The 18,788-nt window shown below is 44.8% G+C and overlaps 1 protein-coding gene across 1 annotated transcript; it reads right to left on the minus strand.

Moving 5' to 3' along the window:
- Positions 1–1,019: 1,019 nt before the first annotated feature.
- On the minus strand, positions 1,020–18,254 carry LOC118828558 (lipase member M-like). The gene is made up of 9 exons (XM_036735244.1): positions 18,117–18,254; positions 14,795–14,912; positions 13,558–13,756; positions 11,857–11,966; positions 8,907–9,043; positions 8,245–8,391; positions 5,388–5,459; positions 2,554–2,625; positions 1,020–1,301 (listed from the first exon to the last, which is right to left on the minus strand). Exons 1-9 carry the CDS (start codon positions 18,213–18,215, stop codon positions 1,020–1,022), a joined length of 1,236 nt encoding a protein of 411 aa, XP_036591139.1. The 5' UTR covers positions 18,216–18,254.
- Between the last annotated feature and the right edge of the window lie 534 nt (positions 18,255–18,788).

Here is an 18,788-nt window from a genome sequence, read left to right on the forward strand (position 1 = left end):
TAGGTTTAGGTCAAGACTCTGCCTCTTAGTTGTTGTTCAGTTGTTCAGTCTATTTTTCAGATGTGTCTGACTCTTTGTGACCCCTGGAATGGTTTGCCATTCCCTTCTCTGACTCATTTTGTAGGAAACTGAGGCAAACAGGATTAAATGACTTGCCAGGGTCACACAGCTAGTAAGTATCTGAGGCCAGATTTGAACTCACAAAGATAAGTCTTCCTGAATTCAGGCCTGGCACTCTAACCACTGTGCCACCTAGCTGCCCAATTTTTGCCCAAATTTGGGCTAGATAACAAGCAAACCTACCTGATATACAGATCCATCCCAGAATAAACTAGGCTCCCTCAGGAGGTAGTAGCTGCCCCTACATGAGCATCCTCTACATAGAGCCTGGATGGCCATTGGGTTGGAGGTGGTAGAGGGGATTCATTCTCAGGTATGAGTTGGACTAGACTACCTCTGAGGTTTCTTGCAGTTCAGAAACCCGAGGAGTCCATGAGGAGGTGACCTCTGACATTCGTTGCTTCTCTTGATCTGATATTCTCAATGTATAGATTTGGTTAGAATGATGACTTTTTTATAGAGACATCTTTTAAACCAGTTCCTACCTACCTCTGACTCAGGACCTCCAGGCCCTTTCACCCTAAAATATCTGGATAATTGAGGCAACAATATATGCTATATACATATATATATATATATATATATATATATATATATATATATATATATATATATATACCTAACCCATAATCTAGTTGATTCTTTGATTCTTCCTTCAGGCTACTTTGAGCAGCCACACTTTTCAGGCAGGTGAACAGAGCACAGTTCAAGGATTTCCATATTTCTCCCCAAGACAAATAATAATTTTATTAACACAAAAGAAGCATTCATGTCAATTCTAGTGTCAAATTGAGAAAATCATCAAGGAAAGCAGACATAGGCTAAGTCCCCTTCCTCTCTTTTCCTGCAACCCCCCTACTCCCATCCATAGTTCCCCATGGACCTGGGGCTCCTCCATGTCAGAGCATCTCCATTGGGGACCTTCCAGCATTTTCCAGGGAAAGGCTCATTTCCTTCTGTTTCATCATCTCAATGATCTCCTGGTACAACTGCTGTGGAGCATCCAGTCCCCAGATGAAGTCTGTGTGAGCCCATTCTGGGATGTTCTTATGGTAGACAAGGTTGGTCACTTGACTGAGCAAGATGCGGACATCATCAGGGTCTGAAAGCCAGTCCTGACCTCCTGACCACATTGCTATGGGGACAGTCATGTCTTTAACCTGGTACTTCACAGGAGTTGGCTAGGAAGAAAAAAGAATATTTTCTTGAATGGCATTCACAAACCATAAAAATAAAAATAATAACATATAACAATAAGGCTTAATAAATTCTAAAAAATTTAAATTATTATCTAATACTCTAATACTGATGTAGACATTTCCCTCTAATGATGCAGGTCACAACACATTTACACCAGTACCATCCAGCTCTTGGCCATGTCCTACCATAAATCTGCCCCAGGACCACTGGCCAAGGTATTCAGAGCAGTCTCTGAATTCTCTTTTCATCAAAGAGAAACCACTGGAATACAGAGACTGTCCTCCTGCCACCCTATGCTCTCACTGTATGACAAGTCAATAGTTTCTCAAATCAAATGTTTCTCTGATAACATCCTTTGCACCAAAGCTCCTGTCTCGTTCTCTATTTGCCCCATTCTTTATCCTGTTCACTCCCATCATGTACTTCTTTGTAAATGACCATAAATTATCCTGCCCATAACAAAAAAATACAGGAAAAAATAAAATTTCAAATCCATTTTCTTTGGAAGGGTAGGGATTCTTCTTTCTTTAAAAAATGATTTTTTAAACTCATAAGATATCTACTTTTTTCCTTCTTCCATTTTTCTATCTTTTCAGCTTTCTCTAGAAATCATTATGACTCCATAAATAGTATGAGGCTCCTTGAGAGCAGGGCATGGTTTTTTGTTTTTGTCTTTTTGCCTTTCTTTGTATCCCAAATGCTTAGTACAATGCCTGATACATGGAAAGGGCTTAATAAATGCTAGCTGACTGACTAACAAACCAATTAATGGGAATTCAATTAGTCAGATTCTTCAATTACCTGGACTTTCTTATTTGTACTCAAGTTATGGGAGGAATATCTGGCCCTATTCAAATAAAATGTGAAGAATAGAAGGGATTCATTCAAAGGGGTAGTGTGGTAGAGGGGAGAGAGTGATGCATCTGGAACCAGGACCTGGATGTCAGTCCTGGCTCTTCTAACTGCTACTAAGGTGACCTTGGGCAAATTACTAGCCCACTGCCTAGCCCTCAGTTTCTTGCTCTGTAAAAAGGGTTGGATTTGACAAATTCTAAGGTCCCTTCCAGCTTGGACATTTGATGAGTCTGACCTTGGATGTTACTCTTTCCTGTCTCCTCCAAGTGCAGCAAAGCCTCCTTATCTCCAGGTAGTCCATCCTTTCCTTTGGATGCTGCAACTGTACAACTTTCCAATGATGGGGACCTACTTTCAGGAGGTAGTATTTTTTCCTACCTGATTGCATTTCTCCAGATTTTTGGTTTCACTTCCCCAGTCATATGCTTGGAGCTCTCCGGAATTCACTGACTTAGAGGAAGAAGAAGAAGGCAACATTAACACAAAATGCTTGGGGACTGGAAATGGAATGCCCATCTGCTTCCTGTAAGAGAGGAATGGACTGAGAGGACACAAAATCGGGAAACCAAGGTCTAATTTCTTCCCCTCAGTTACAATCTCCTTAAAGGTGAGGAACATGAGTTTTTCAGCTACATGCCTCTCTCAGCACCCGACACTGAGTAGATTAAATAGTTGGTGAGTAGCTGGTTCCAAAAGTTAGTGCACTGAGTGCTGTGGCTAGCACACAGTAGGTGCTTAATAAATGCTACTTCACTTGATGGGTTTGCTGTCAGCTTGTAAAGAGGTCTCCGGTAGAGTGCCTCCAAAATCTGACATTGGCCCTAACTGGTCTTTTTGTAACCAGTGTTGTGTACAAAGATATAGCGTGGGATCCTTATCAAATATACAGATGACACTAAGCTGGGAAAGGTAGATAATGCAGTGTCTGCCAGAGTCAGGATTCAAAAAGAATTTGACAGGCTAGAACATTTTGCTAAATGTAATTAGGTGGAATCTACTGGGGGAAAATGTAAAATCTCACTCTTTAGTAGAAAAAAACTGACTTCACAAGCACAAGATGGGGGAAGCATGATAGATAACTTTTGAAAAAAGGATCTGAGGGATTCATTGGACCACAAGCTCAAAAAATGTCAATAGTGTGATGGGGCAGCCGAAAAATTGAAAGTCTGGTGGAAAGTCATAGTATCCAGTCCCAGAATGGTGAGAGAGCCCACTGTACTATGTCCTGCTCAGGCCACACCTGGATTGTTACATTCTGTTCTGGGGCCTCATTTAGGAAGGATATTAGTTTTTTGGGAAGCTTCTAGAAGAAGACAATTAAAAATAGTGAAGAGCCTTGAGTTCATCCCACCTGAGAACTGATTGAAAGAATAGGGGATATGTAAGGTAGACAAGAGAAATGGGGGGAAGGGCATGATGGTGTCTTCAAGTACTCAAAGGCTGTCTTGGGGAAAATGGATCAGATTTCTGTTTGCACACCACTCCCCCCGCCCCCAGGACAGAACTAGGGGTAATGGATGTGAGATATGAAAATGAAAATTTGGGGTGGTCTTAGGACAGACTTCTCATCACTGAGAGCTGTCCCCAAATGGCCTGGCCTGGCCTTGGAGCTGGTAGCTTTCCTGTCACTGGATGTCCTCAAGCCAAGGTAGGACAGGGAATCATGTGTCAGGGATATTATTCTTGTTTATCTACAGATGGGGCCAGATGCCTGTCCCCTCCAGCTCCGAGATTCTGTGACTTTCTGACTTTTTTTAAACCATTCTTTTTTTTTTTCCTTTTTTGGAGGCAATTGGAATTAAGTGACTTACCCAGGGTCACGTAGCTAGTAAATATCTGAAGCCAGATTTGAACTCAGATCTTCCTGACTCCAGGGCAGTGCTCTATCCATTTGCTACCAAACTGCCCCTGATTCTCTGACTTCCTAACAAAGGTTTGTTGAGTGTTAAGTGGTTGGGATTCTATTGATGAAGGTACCCTTCTATCCAATTGTTAGGGGCCGAGAGAGAGAGCGACCTTAACCTGAGTTGGCCAAAACCACTCAAAGCAACCCTTGACGACAGTGAATCCAAATAAGTGAACACAATGTTAAAAATGAACTCACGCATAAAACTGTTGTGTATTTGTTAAAGTGTGTACGGGAATTGGAAACACACATTTGCTTCCTCCATAAAGCCCCTTACACTGTCTGGGAACTGGGGTAGGATATATTCAATGAATGGATGGCTATCAAGACCCCTTTACTGAGCTCACATGGATGTAGTGAGGGAAAGGGAACCAGGGTTGGGCCACTGAGATCCCCTCTGAGCATGTCCCAGTTACACACCAATGCTGAGGATCTCACCATGTGTCTCCCCAAGGTCAGTTCTCTTCTCACAGCATCACAGGAGCTCAGGTGGAAAGGCACCCAGGGGCAATCTGGGCCAATCTATCCATGAAAAAAATCTGTCCTCCTGCTCGAGAAACCCAGCTGGTTGGTGATGCAGCCTCTGCATGAAGACTGCCAATCAGGGGCACCCACTACCTCTCCATTCCACTTGGGGTTGGACTGCTCTGACCCTTTCTTCCATTGCTGTTCCTGAATCCCTCATTTGGGGCCAAACAGAACCACTTTAACCCACATGCCCGCTCTTCAAGTAGACAGTGAGCAGGTCTCCCTTGAGTCTTTTCTTTTCTGGGCTAAACCCCACCCCCCAGCTCCATCTACTGGTTGATCAGTTAGTTAATAAATCAACAAGTATTTATTAAATGCCTACTGTGTGTCATACACATGAATTTAAGGTCTTTCAACAAACTGACTGCTGTCATTTGGACACTCTGGCTGAAGAGTGTCCTAAAACTATGATGCTCAGAAATAATCACGGTGGCCCAGTTGTGATCTGTGCAGGGTAGGCTCTAGTGCACTGACCCATCCCTAATCCTGGAGGCAAGACTTCTCTTAATGTAGCCAAAGATCTTTACAGATTAAGTCAGGTCAACAAGCATTTAAGAAACACTATGCACTAGGCACTGTGATGAACTCTAAGATTAACCCCGTGTGATGGCGGCTATATTGGATGTTCAGGTACATGCCTACCTATTTACACATCTACATACACACAAATAAATAAATACTTAGGCTTCAAAAGGCCATCATTTGATTCAATCCCCTAAACATTCACCAGACCCGATGTGAAGGCCTGTGGCAGTGATCAAGACATAGGCAGCCTTACCTGGCTCCAGTGCAGTATGTTCTGAACAGATGTTCCAGCTGGGGTATGGGCAACATAAACGTTGGCTCGGCTCTGCAAGGAAGCAGGAAGGAAGCCTAGATCATCAAGTGACTAATGGGGTACAAGCCCAGCAAGCTGGGCTGGATCCCTTCTGCTGAGGGCCCTGACTCATAGCTCTCTGGGGCTATTCTTTTCTCTTTAGGAGTATCTCCATGTGTGGAAAGGCTGTCCCCAGGTAAGGAATGGAAGCAACCGATCAAAGTAGGGAGAAATTGAAAGAAAAATGAGGAGGACCATTAGTAAATGAGGTCCTCTAAAGCTAAGGGCTTCTTTGCTATGTCCTAGACCCCTTGGACTCTTGGCATTAGAACCTCAGGACCTCTTCTCAGAAAAATGCATTTAAATGCATATGATAAAATGCAAAGGGTTATGAAGGAAACCAACTACATTGAAATACAGCTGTCAAAATATTTCTGAAAAACACATTTCTGGACATCAGGCTAAAAACCTCTTTTAGAGCCTAAGACATTTTAAGTTTTTTTTTTTTAGTTTTTTTTTTTTTTTTTAGTGATTTCAGTTTTTGTTTGACTTCCTCTGACTTTTAGTGATTAAAAAAAAACAAAACTTTTCATTGTTAATGTTTTGGTTCTTGCTTCCTTTGATCATCTCTGGGCCCTTGATCATGATTTTGTATAAATGAGATAAGAGAATTCAGGCTCAGCCCCAAATGTGGTGCCTACTACATGTGTGACTTTGGTCCCATAGCCTCCTGTGCCTCAGTTTCCTCATTTGTAAAATATGGAACTTGAACTGGGTATCTTTTGAGGTCCATTTTAGCCCTAAATCACCGATCCTTAATTAGCAGACATGAATATTTGATTCACAACAGCCATTCTGCATAGAAATACCAGATGCAGCTTTGAAGGCTATTGGAATGGGCCATGGAGACCTGGGATGACCAATTATTTTTAGACACATCTCTACAAACATGTTACAACCTGTGATAAAATATAAGTTCCTTGAGCATAACAATTACTTAATTTTTGTTTTTATGTCATTAGTGCCTAGCAAAGTGTGTGGCACACAGCAAGCATTTAATGAATGCTTCTTGATTAAGTTGATCAAAATTGACTGCGTGCCCATTTTCAGAGTCCTCCTCTGAGCTTCACTCTTCTGTGGAGGTGACCTTGGGTTCTTGAAGGTTATTCCAGTGGAGAAAAGCTCTTTCCAGTCCTGTGAAACCTACAAGGCTTCAGGATGGACCTGGGGATGGACCACTGTCTAAAGGCCAGTCAACCTACATTCAGAGAAGCCATCATGAGGTTGGTGCTGGGGAGTGAATGTTTTGGCGACAATTTAGGAATGTGGCGATTCCTGGAAACCATGAATTAAGCAGAGAGGGTTTGGAATCTTCATTAGAGAGGCCTGCACCAACATTAATTAAACCAACAGACTCCAGATAATGCGGTGTGCCTGTGTGTGTACAGTGTGTATAGACTAACTTACGACTTCATGGGCTGCCATAACCAAAGTATCTGCCACCTAGTGGCCAACCAGTCACAAAATAACCCAAGTCTCTTTGCCAGCTTGTCCTGAGGTGATGATCACTAGAACATGCAAGATTCCTCTGTGCTCCTTGTTTGCTGATCACAGAGGCCACATGACTAGAGCAAAGTCTAGCCTTAACATCTCTCTTCCCCCAAGGAGTCAGAAGCACACATTGGGTTTGTATCAGATTCCTGGGTCAATGGACCCATAGAGACACCATTTATTTTTCGAAGTGGGGAAGGCAGGGAAATTGGGGTTAAGTGACTTGTCCAAGGTCACACAGCTAGTAAGTGAGGATGGATTTAACTCAGGTCCTCCTGACTGCAGGACTGGTACTCTACTCACTGAGCCAGCTTGCTGCCCCAGAGACACCATTTTTTGAAATCCTTGGATTATGGGTATCAAGTGAGACATCAACTGGAGACACCTGTGCATTGTGGGGTCATACGATAGCCCAAGGGATTTGCCGCTGTCATAAGGATACCCCAGGCAGAGTCCACATGGATGTCCACATTCTCTGCAGATGGGGAGATCCTCCAGGTACTCATTTGACAAGGACATTGAATTGATTACCCAACGTCTCACAGCCAGTTATTGTCAGAGGTAAGATTTGAACTCAGGTCTTCTTAACTCCAAGTCCAGCCCTGTGAGCTAGCTGCCTAATAATGTGACATGGTGGAAAAGGCCCTTGACTGTGACTCTGGAGAGACCTTGGATCAAATTCTACCCCCAGCATTTAATGACTGCGTGATTCCGAGCAAGGCATTGCATTCTCTGAAACTCAGCTTTCTCATCCATAAAATGGAGAGGATAATATCTGTAGCACATTCCTCATGGGAGGGTGGGTAGGAGGAGTGTAAGAAGAACAAACAAGATAATGATTGGAAAGTGTCTTTTAACCCTTAAATAGGATTGCATTAGAGACCAGATTTATGATTTTTATTGATAGAGAGAACTTCCATTTTAGGAAACTCTCTTCCCCATGTGTGTCAGCACCTCCTTTTCAATTTAAAGTCTCAGAGAGCTGTCCAGAGCATTGAGGAGTTAAATGACTTGCCCATACTGTTATCGAACGGGCTTAGCTGATGTTGGTTGAATGAATGAGGGACTGTCTCTTGTAGTGTGTCCTCAGGGATGCATCTTTACAATGCAGTCTTGGGATGCAGGCTAGCTCATTGTTTTGGGGTCCTAACTGTGAGGGATGGGACACAGAGTGGGATCCTCATTCCCCCTCTCTCCCCGCCCCCAGCAATTTGGTGGCTTCCCACCTGAGCCTCAAGATACCAACCCAGGCAGCTCAGCCTCCTACCATGTTCAGATTGTTGGTGTTGAATCCTCCCAGGAGCAGGATGATGTTGCTGCAGAGCTGGTCCAGGATGATCTGGCCACAGAGGTGGATGAAAAATGGCCGGAGGAACTTATGTTGATGAAGAAATTCCTTCTTGCCAAATACACCCTGGGACAAGCGAATCAATTAGTCAATTTTTACTAAGCACCTACTATGTGCCTTGTACTGTGCTAAGCTAGGGAGACAAAGAGGGAAGTTCTTCTAGATGGGAGGGACAGAAAAAGACGAAGAGGGGAGAGAAGGGATGTCTTTCATGGAGAACAGCTGGAAGTCCAGTTTTAGGGGAATGGAGCGTGTATGAAGAGAAAAATAATAATGCAAGCTTGGAAAGAGAGATTGTAGAGGCCTGAGGATTTTCAGTTTTATCCTAGCAGCCACAAGGAGCCATGGATGATTTTTAGGGAGGGAGTGACCTGGTTAGAGCCGTGTTTTAGCAATGTCAGTTTGACACCTGCTGGCAGACAGGTAGAACGAAGAAGCGTGTGCCAGGACTGCCTGCCTCCCTGCTTCTTGTTGGGAGGGTCCCAGCAGACCTGAAGAGTCTTGTCTGACCGAGCAGATGTTCTCTGCCTCTGACTGAATTCCTTCCTAACTGGCCATGGGTGAGTTGAGGGATCACTTACCTTGATCATTATCTCTGGCAGGAGCAAGAATTTGGTCCCAGGGCTTTTCGCGTGTTTAACTGAGGCAATCGGAGCCAAAGCAAAATACATTTTGATTCTCTGGGCCAGCTCAGGCATCGTGGAAAATGCTATGAAGGCTGTGGGGGCAGAAGAGATGGGTGAGGAGGGCCTATCAGAGTCCACCCCTAGGCCTCACCCCTCAGGCTTAGAGGAGGGAGTGCCTGTAGCTTCGAAGAGGTGAGCCTGTCCACATTGGGGGTTTCCACTCTGTCCCATCCCTAACAGTTTGGACCCAGAAACATGAGCTAGCTTGCACCCTCCATCTTGGTGTCTTGATAAATAGCCTGGAGTGAGAGGGTGGGTTTCACAAAGGATTCTGGGGTAGAATTGGATGCAAATTAGAATGAAGCTTTTGGCCAATCTCACGTTAACTATTGACAGGCAGTTAGGGTAGAACGCTGGACTTGGAGTCCAGAAGACTCGAGTTCACATTTCACCTCTGATGCAAGCTATGTGCCCTTATGAGCCTCAGTGTCTCTAGCCCCTCCCTCACTGATGTGTCACCAATGAGGCTTAGGTGGAACAATGCATGCCAAGTACTCCAAGGGAGCAAGCACTTCTCTCTTAACTTCTTTTTTATTTTTATTTTTTACTGGACATGTGACTTTGTCAGTATGGAGCTCCCAGGAAGTAACTTTCCCTTCCAAGTAGAGAGGCTCCTTCTTTGCAACTCCTCATTTCAGAGTTGCCTAGATAGTCAATCAAGAAGCATTTATTAAGCACCTACTATGTGCCAGGCACTATGTTAGCACTATGAAACTGTGGGAAGTGGTCTCTGTCTCAAAGTCACACAGCCAGATGTGGCAGAAGTGAGAATTGAACCCAGGTCTTCCTAACCCTTAGGCTGACTCTTTAACCACTGTATGATGCCCCCTCCCAATTATTAGCTTGTCAAGTTCCCTTTAGTGAAAATGAATAGCAGGCTCAGGATCTTGATGGAAATACGCCACATTTCTATACCTTTGTCATGATCAGTTCCTATACCCTTGTGAAGATCTTTTCCCCGCCTTATTTTATACAACCCAGGGCAGGGGAAACAACAAACAACAAAAACAAAACCCAACTGTCCTTTCTTGACCTTGGATAGCATCAAAAGCAGAGAGAAGCAGAACTCACTTCCTACCGTAGCTCCAAGACAGTCCTGGCAGAGTGGCGGAGTACAGGTGGACTTGGAAAGTCCTTAGAATCAGGAGATCCTAGCTTTGAATCTTGCCTCAGATGCCAGCTGTGTGCCTCTGGGCAAGCCCCTTCCCCAGTCTGGGTCTCAGTTTTCTCATCTGTAAAATGGGGGGAGGGTATGGACTGGATGGCCTCTAAGGTCATTGCCAGCTCCATATTGATGACCCAATGACCTCCTGTCTTTTTGAGATAGCTGTCTTGGATGTTCACCATTCCTTGCATTAACAGTGCCCTGGTCAAGGGTCTTGTGCCCATCTAAGGAGGGACTGCAGGTGATCCCATTATCCTGTCTGTGAAACTGAGGCACATAGCTTTTTAGAAAAGAGTAAAGCCTTGACTCACTCCTGGCTAATTAGAAGAGGACCTTGCACTTGGCTGTGTTCGATGCACCCAGGGCTGTATCTCCTATAAAGATTTGTTTGCTGATAAATGAAGCTCTTGGGCTGAAATTTTAGCCCATGCTCAGCCAGCCTCTGCCTGACTTCAGGCAGTTCATTTGAAATGGATTTTTCAAGCCCTCAATGCCTCATCCTGGCACAGAGATGACTCGGGGTCAGGAAGCGTCTGCCAGGCAAGCATGTGCCCTGGAAGTCTGACCAAGCTGCAGAGGCTTTGCATGTGACTTGGCCTGGGGGGGGGGTGGTCTGACTGCCCCTGGGCTCTAGATATCAAATCCACTATGCTGGAATGGTTACCCTGGGGGGTACAGGATACCAGGAGGCTGTGCCAGTCTTGGTACATGAAAAAAGAGTATGGGAGGTTGGGAAATCTTGCCTCAACTGTTTTTATTTCATGATGAATGCATGGCCTTGGGCAGGTCAGTTCCTCTTTCTGAGGTTCACTGTCCTTTGTAAAGTGAAGGAGTTAGCAATAGGACTAATAATGAAGTAAGAACAGAAAGCCTCAGAGACACCAAATCACGAAAGGCCTTAGATGACTGATGGAGGAATCTGAACTTTACTCAGTAAGTCACAGGGAGCCACTAAAGAGTTATTGAAATACAGAGTCTCAGTTTACATATCTGTTAAATGGGAGAGTTGGTCTAGATAAGGTATTCCTAACCTTTTTGGTTGCATGGCTCCCTATGGTGGTCTGCTGAATTCTGTGGACACCTTCCAAAATATTTTTTTTTTTTTACAGAATAGAACAAAATACAGAGAATTACCAAAGAATTATATTGACATAAAAATGTATCTGAGCTGCTTGTATTTCAAAAGAAGCTAGTGGGTCCATGAGGAATGAGTGTGGTCCAGGTACGGGGGACACCTTGTGAACAGCCAGCAGGCCAGGTTGACTGGAACAGAGAGCCTATGGAAGGCTACAGCTGCATGATCTAATCCTGGAAAGGTAGATGGGAGCCTGACTGTGGAGGGCTTTTAATTCTAGGTTTTGTATTTTAACCTAGAGGCCACAGGAAGGCACTGGTGCATTCAGATTTGTGTTTAAGGAGTCCTTCGTCCTTTGTTCATGAAGGGGACCAATGACATCATGAGTGATGTCTTGACTTGTGCGTGAATTGGATTTAAGCGAGGTAGAGCTGTAAGTCATCAGCCTCACTCTCTATTTAAAGACTGACAGGTGTGTGGAGGAGGGAGTATAAGGAAGGTGTGGGAGGATGAGACAGGAGAAGAGATATAGTGAGGCTCTGACCTAAGGTTTGATGTTCCTGTGGAGGTGATTAACTTACAAATCTGCTCCCCATTCAACGTACCCATTGTGGTTCCTTGTGAGTAGCCGACATAAAATACTTTTTCCTGGCCCGTTTTCTGCAAAATAAAGTTTATCACTGCTGGAAGGTCAAACCTAGCCATCTCATCATAACTACAAGGGGAAAGAAAGTTTTATGCAAAGATTACCATTCCTGTTTTGGGAACAGAACATTGTTTAAGAACAAAACACAAGCCAGATATTTACAAGGATCTTTAGGAGGGAGCAGTTCAGCCATGAGTCCCATGGACTGGATCTAGCTCATGGTCACTGAAGCGTGCCCTTCAGCGGATGGCCCAAGCCAACAGGCATTTGGCTGGGTCTATGGAACTGACCAAGACCCCAACTGTTCTCATCTTTCCAGATTACCCAGCACAGGAATCATCGGTAATACCTTTTTTATAGAGCACGCACCATGCCCCATTGATGTAGGAAGCAACTCTGACTAGGGCTCCTGCTTCCACTGGAGTTTGACATCACCGTCACAAAGTATCAAACAAATGCTTGTATTGTTATCCTGATTTATTCCTCTTTCTGGCCAGAGAAGTGACCTGGAGACAAGTCACTGGCCTGTTATTATGAACATACAGATTTTGGTGCTGAGATGAGATGACTGCTTTTTGTTTCTGAATAAAGACTATTAGGATGCAGGCCCATCTTCTGTAGAATCACTGAAAGCATCTCTGTAATGACTGTTGTCATGATCAGGGCTGGAGCTAGGGCCTGGGGCTGTGGTTTCCTTGGTTTCTAAGTGAGGACACTCCATATGCTAGGGGCTCCTAACCTTTCACGGGTGTGTTAGGGACCCCTTTGGTATTCTGGAGAGGCCCATAGACCCCATCTTTGAATGAAGAAGCCCATGGACCCCATTTTCAAATGCACAAAATAAAGCCCATGGGCCTGTATTTTAAATGTACAAAATAAAAATATAGGATTGGAAAGGAAATCAATCCTATTGAAGAAGTTATCAAAATATCAAAAATAAATAAAGTAGGTCAGTAACTTCTCTGTGATTTATAGGTTCATCGAGTTCTTAGAGCACTCAGAGGTTATAACCAGGATTACTTATTGTATCTGTGTCGAGGACACTTGCCACAGAGTCCTCCATGCCTAGAATATTCTCCTCATCTTATCTCTTGACTTCCCTGACTTCCTTCAAGACTCAGCTCAAATCCCATCTTTTGGAGAGTCCTTTCCTAGCCATCCCCCCTCCCCCCACCAGTGTCTTCCCTCTGAGATTACGTCTCATTCATTTGATATATACCAAATATATTATAATTATAGTATATTATGTCATATATTTAATATAATTTATTGTAATATAATTTAGTTGTAGTATAAATATAATTAATTATATGATATATTTACTGTAACTTATATATTTATTATAATTTATTATATTATATTTTATATATTTATATTATGTTATAATTTTATATAAATACAAGATATATATTTGGTATATATAATTTGTACATACAAAGTTATTTCATATTATCACTCCCATTAGAATATAAACTCCTCGAGGCCAGAGGATGTTAATAGAAGATGTTAGTCAATACAGTTGATGTGGGGTTGGGAGGGCTACCATATACATGACTCAAGTATGTCAAGAGTCAACGACCCTTGCTTGACTCTTCGCTAGTTAACTGGCTCCTTCCACAGCATCCACAGTTCCGCCATTATTCCCAACATCCCCATCTACCTGAAAGCCCAAAACTCATCTTGGTCGACCGAGAGAGTCTTGTGTTTGCAGGACCAGGTGTTTCCTCGACTGTTCCCCATCCACACGTCATAACCAGCATCGGCCAGGATGAAGCCCAGGCTGTTGTTAGGAAGATTCAGGATCCAGTTGCTTGCATCACCAAGCAAACCATGTTGCAGTAACACCACTGGCCTTGACCCTAGAAGGGAAAAGAAAAAAAGTTCAGATGTCACGAATGGCCACCATATTGGAGGGGAGATTGGGCCTCACTAGAGAAATGAGGAATGATGCTGAGCCTGAAGACAAGTAGCTATAGAATTTGCACTTTGGGAGCCCAGCAGAACACCAAAATCAGCATGGCTATTAGCCTGTGGTGTACTCCTTCAGGCAATTCAGGTTATCCTCTTAAACTGTAGGGAAATGAAACTCCTGGAAAAACTGGAATGACAACTTCCAGTTGAATCCATTTGGTTTTTATTGTCTGTTCCAAGGGCATTTTAGCCCAACCCTGAACCTTGAACCTGTGAAAGACTTAAATTTACCTCCATTAAATTTGATCTTATTAAATACACACATCTGCTGGATACTGGAGTATTAAAAGGTGGACAACGAGGATAGAAAGGGGGACGTTGAGATTTACAGTCTTAGATTTACCAGACAAATCTAAAAAAAACCTTAGAAGTTGTAAAGGGGAAATTCTACTTGAAAATGCTTTTCTTTTAACCATCATGTGTCCCCTGCCCACCAAAAAGGACATGAAATTGCTTTTCAGACAAAACACCAAGTAGGCAGAGGATGCCTGCCTCGTATGGCTGCAGGAAGGAAACAAGAGTTTATTAAACACTTGCCAGGCATCAGGAATTATGCTAAGTGTTTTACAAATATGATCTCATGTGATCCTCACAACAACCCTGGGAGCTAGGTGGTGTTATAACCTCCATTTTATAGTTGGCGAAACTGAGGTGGAGAGGGGATAAGTGACTGCCCAGGGACACGCAAGGAATGAGTGTCTGAAGCTGGACTTGAACGCGGGTGTTCCTGCCTCCAGGCCCAGCCCTGTCTCCACTGTGGCACCACTTAGCATGAGTGCCCAGGCATCTGGGCATCCTCAAGATGGAGAGTCTGAGATGCATCCCTGCCGGGCTCTGTGGAGCTCTCAGAACATACTCTAGTTCTCTCAGAGAAGCTCCATCCAAGTGGAGGGCATCCTCACCACCACCAACGAGGTGCCTCCTACCTGGATCCTCAGGAGGGTCTTTGCCCCAAGGAATCCTGTTGACTGTCAGGATGTAGCCATCTTCTGTGGCCACCTCATACTCCTCCCAGGGGTAGCCATGGTGCTGGATGATCTCACTCTGTGGAAAGAAAGCAGAACTTTCTGCTCAGGCTTGTCAGAAGGGGCAACATTTCCTATCCCCCTCAAAAGCTGAGAGGGTGGGTCTGCAGGACCAGCCTTAGGCCTAGCCTTTACCAGTGGGCACTGCCAACCTTCAGCAAGCCTCAGTTTTCCCTTCAGTAAACTGGGAGGGTTGAATAGATCTCTATGAACCTTTCTAGCTGTTAAGCTGACTTTTTTTTTAGAGTTGTAACTAAGGTAGGGTGACCTAGTGTTTGCCTTAAAGATCCAACATTTAGGGGACTCTATCAGCATTTGAAAAACCCAAGCTTTGCACCTAGTTTGCAACAATGATTAGTTAAAATAGGAATCTAGTATGTGGCAGGTGGCATCCCATGTGAGCTCAAACATAGGTGTGTGTACATGTGTGTGTGTGCGTGCGTGCGTGCGTGCGTGTGTGTGTGTGTGTGTGTGTGTGTATGTGTGTGTGTATTCACGTCTGCGTGTGCATGCATTTACTTTACCCCACACAAGCATTTCTTGTTGTAGCTCTGAGTCTAACCTGGAGGAGGCTTGGCCCAGTGGAAAGGGTATTGAATTTAGAGCCAGAGGACCTGGACTTGAATTTAAGCTCAGCCATTTGTTCTCTGCGGGATTGAGGACAAGTTAAAACCTCTCCAGACCTTAGTTTCCTCATCTGTGAAATGAAAGAGTTGGTCTATTTGACTTCTAAAATCCCTTGAGAGATGTAGTATGTATGGCACAGGACCATGCACACACTAGGAGTTTAATAAATGCTTATTGAATGAATGTTTACAAATATTTAAACCTCTGCCATCACGAGAACATAACTCCTGGGTGAAGAAAGGACTTCTTCCCCGGTATCCGAGTGTCTTATCGTCATGGAATGATTGCACGTTGAGGTGACTGGGATCAGTCAGCATTGGCATGAGGGGGTTCAGTGATTAGAGCTCTGGGTCTGGAGTCAGGAAGAGCTCAGGTCAAATCTGGCCCAGACATTTACTACCATATGACCCGAGGCAAGTCTCCAAACCTCTGCGTGCCTCAGTCTTCTCATCTATAAAATGGAGATCACAAAATAGCACCCACCGCCCAGGGTCATTGTGAGAGTCACATGCAATAATAACTGTAAAGTGCTTTGTAAATGCCAGCTGTTGTTTTTAAAGGTTGATGAGCTCCATTGGACTGTCCACTAGACCATCACTTGGTTTAGCCTGGCTTGTTGGCGGTCACGCCTACGTAGAGCATCGCTTGGTACCCAGGAAGAAGCCGAGATCTCCTGAGCAGCCCAAATAGATGCAACGATGTGCTTTTAATTTTTTTTTAAAGTAAACTTTCTCGGATTCTCACTCAGAGCCTGCTAATTCTCACTTTAGACAATGTTCTAACCATCTTGGCTATAGGATCACCAACGGAATATTAAGAGTAAAACAAGTTAGAAATGGGAGGAAGAAGATGGGTCCTAGGACTTAGACCTTGAGAGGGCAGTAGAGATCAACTCTTCCTTTCCAGATAAGCATAATGACAGCTTACATTTCTATGGCATAGCAAGGCCCACAGGGCACTGGAGACATCAAGCTGGGTGATGCTTTGAGCGATGCTAGGAGGTTATTGCTGTTACTCTTCACATTTCACAGGAGAGGAAATGGAGGCTGAGAGAAGCTAGGATTTGAACTGAGGTCTTCCTGCCTCCAAGTCCAGAGCTCTAGCCACTAAATGAAAGTGTGAGTGAATGAAAAAGCATTTATTATTTACTATTTGCCAAGGGCAGCCAGGTGACACAGTAAATAGAGCTCTGGGTCTGGAGTCAGGAAGACTCCTCTTCCTGAATTCAAATCCAGCCTTAGACACTGACTAGCTGTGTGACCCTGGGCAAGTCACTTCACCCTGTTTGCCTCAGTTTCCTCATCTAAAAAAAGCTGGAGAAGGAATGGTAAACCACTCCTGTATCTTTGCCAAGAAAATTCCAAATGGAGCCATGGAGAGCTGGACATGACTGAAAACGACTGAACAGCATTTGCCAAACACTGTGCTATTTGCTGGGGATATAAAGTGGGGAAAACCAATCTGCTCCCTGCTCTCGTGGGACTCACATGATGCCCAGAAGATTAGGGGCCTTGCCCTAAGTCACACCTGTAGTGAATAACAGAGCTGAGACTTTAGCTTTAGTTCTGTGTCTACAAATCCAGCATCCTTCCTATGGGACCATTACAGAGTAACCGGTTTGAAATAAGTGCAGCTGCCCTGGGCTTAGCTTACATACATCTGGAAATAACTATGTGCCTAGAAGATGAGCTGGACCCCAGGATCGTGGGGCTGGAGGGGACCTTGGGGATCCTCTATTCTCACAGTCCAGTTTGAAAGAAGAGGAAGCAAGACTCGAGAGGTGATGTCACCTGCCCAAAGCTCAGAGAGGGGACATCACCTGCTCAAGGCTCAGAGAGGGGACATCACCTGCCCAGAGCTTAGAGAGGGGACGTCACCTACCCAAGGCTCAGAGAGGGGATATCATCTGCCCAGGGCTTGAAAGGGGATGTCACCTACCTAGGGCTGCAGAAATAGCCACCATTCAAACCCATGTCTTCTGATTCTAGCAAGAATGAAGATCTGTCAGTAAGGGCGAGGGGAAGAAGTGGCATGAAGAGCTGAAGCAAGCTAGTGGTCGGGCAGCTTAGTGTTAGGATTAAAGAGCTCCCCCCACCCAATGACCTTCTCTCCCATTACCCCGAGCCCTTCTTTGCATCATAGGGCAGCATCAAAGTGGGCATCCTGGGTGAGGAGTCCAGAAAGGGGCTGAATTAGCCCCTCTGGGCCCTGCCCAGGTAGGAAGACAGAAGACTGTGTGGCACATGGTGAGGGAAGTAGCTAAAACTTTGAAAAAGACCCGGCACTTCTAGTTATTTCAAAAATGCTCTTACATGAACAAAGACCCCTTTCCTTCCAGGGACAGTGACCAAAGGAGGCTGACCAGACACAACAGGTGTACCTCTGTCTCTGTCTCTGTCTCTGTCTCTGTCTGTCTCTCTCTCTCTCTGTCTGTCTCTCTCTCTCTCTCTCTCACACACACACACACACACACACACACACAAGCCCTTCCCCCCCTCCCCCACCCCATTCACAAGCATCAAACAGGACAGAGGTCCATGGAATGGCCTGGGAACCCATTGTTCTGTCTTGAATATTATGGACAAACCGAACTTACGATATTCATGAATGCCTCAGGGTCCACAGCCTTGGGCCCCATGAGTCTGGAGTCTGCATGTCCTGGGAGAAGCCAGGCCATCACAATAAGCCACCACATCTCGCTCCTGGGTGATCAAACCTTCCACTGTCCAGCACAGATTTCTTGCTTAGCCCAACATCGGGCTCCACTTGGGGCTTTAAAAAAATCTTCTTTTGTTTAAAGCACCAACTAATTCTACTTGGAGAGAGAGAAGTGGTACCACGGCAAATCTGGGAGCCCAAATTGCTGCTGTGATTGCTTGCTTCAGGAGAAGCAGAGCAGACGGGAGCAAGCAGCTGAGTGAGTCAGAGTTGTTTCTAGGTCAGGCTTGGCTGTGTCTTGGTTCTCCCCCGCAGTCCCCAAGCCATCGGCTGGTGGGCGGGGAGAGCCTCTTTGATGTCACCTGGAATTCTGCTTTGGCACCCAACCCATAAAGCCTGGGCCTGGCCCTCCTCTCTTCTTCTGGTCAGCGTCTGCTTCCTCCCACTAGGCACCCCCTCCCCCATCTGATCATTCCTTCTGGAAATCCAGGACTGCTCAGAGACGACAGAATAATCAACAGAACTGACATTTACAGGGCAGGATAAGAGTCTGCAGTGTGCTTTAAGTGGGCTAGGTAGGAGAGGACTGGGCAGGGGTGGGGGGCGCGGA

This window comes from Trichosurus vulpecula, chromosome 8 (genome assembly GCF_011100635.1).
Source record: "Trichosurus vulpecula isolate mTriVul1 chromosome 8, mTriVul1.pri, whole genome shotgun sequence".
In the NCBI taxonomy this organism is placed as follows: Eukaryota; Metazoa; Chordata; class Mammalia; order Diprotodontia; family Phalangeridae; genus Trichosurus; species Trichosurus vulpecula.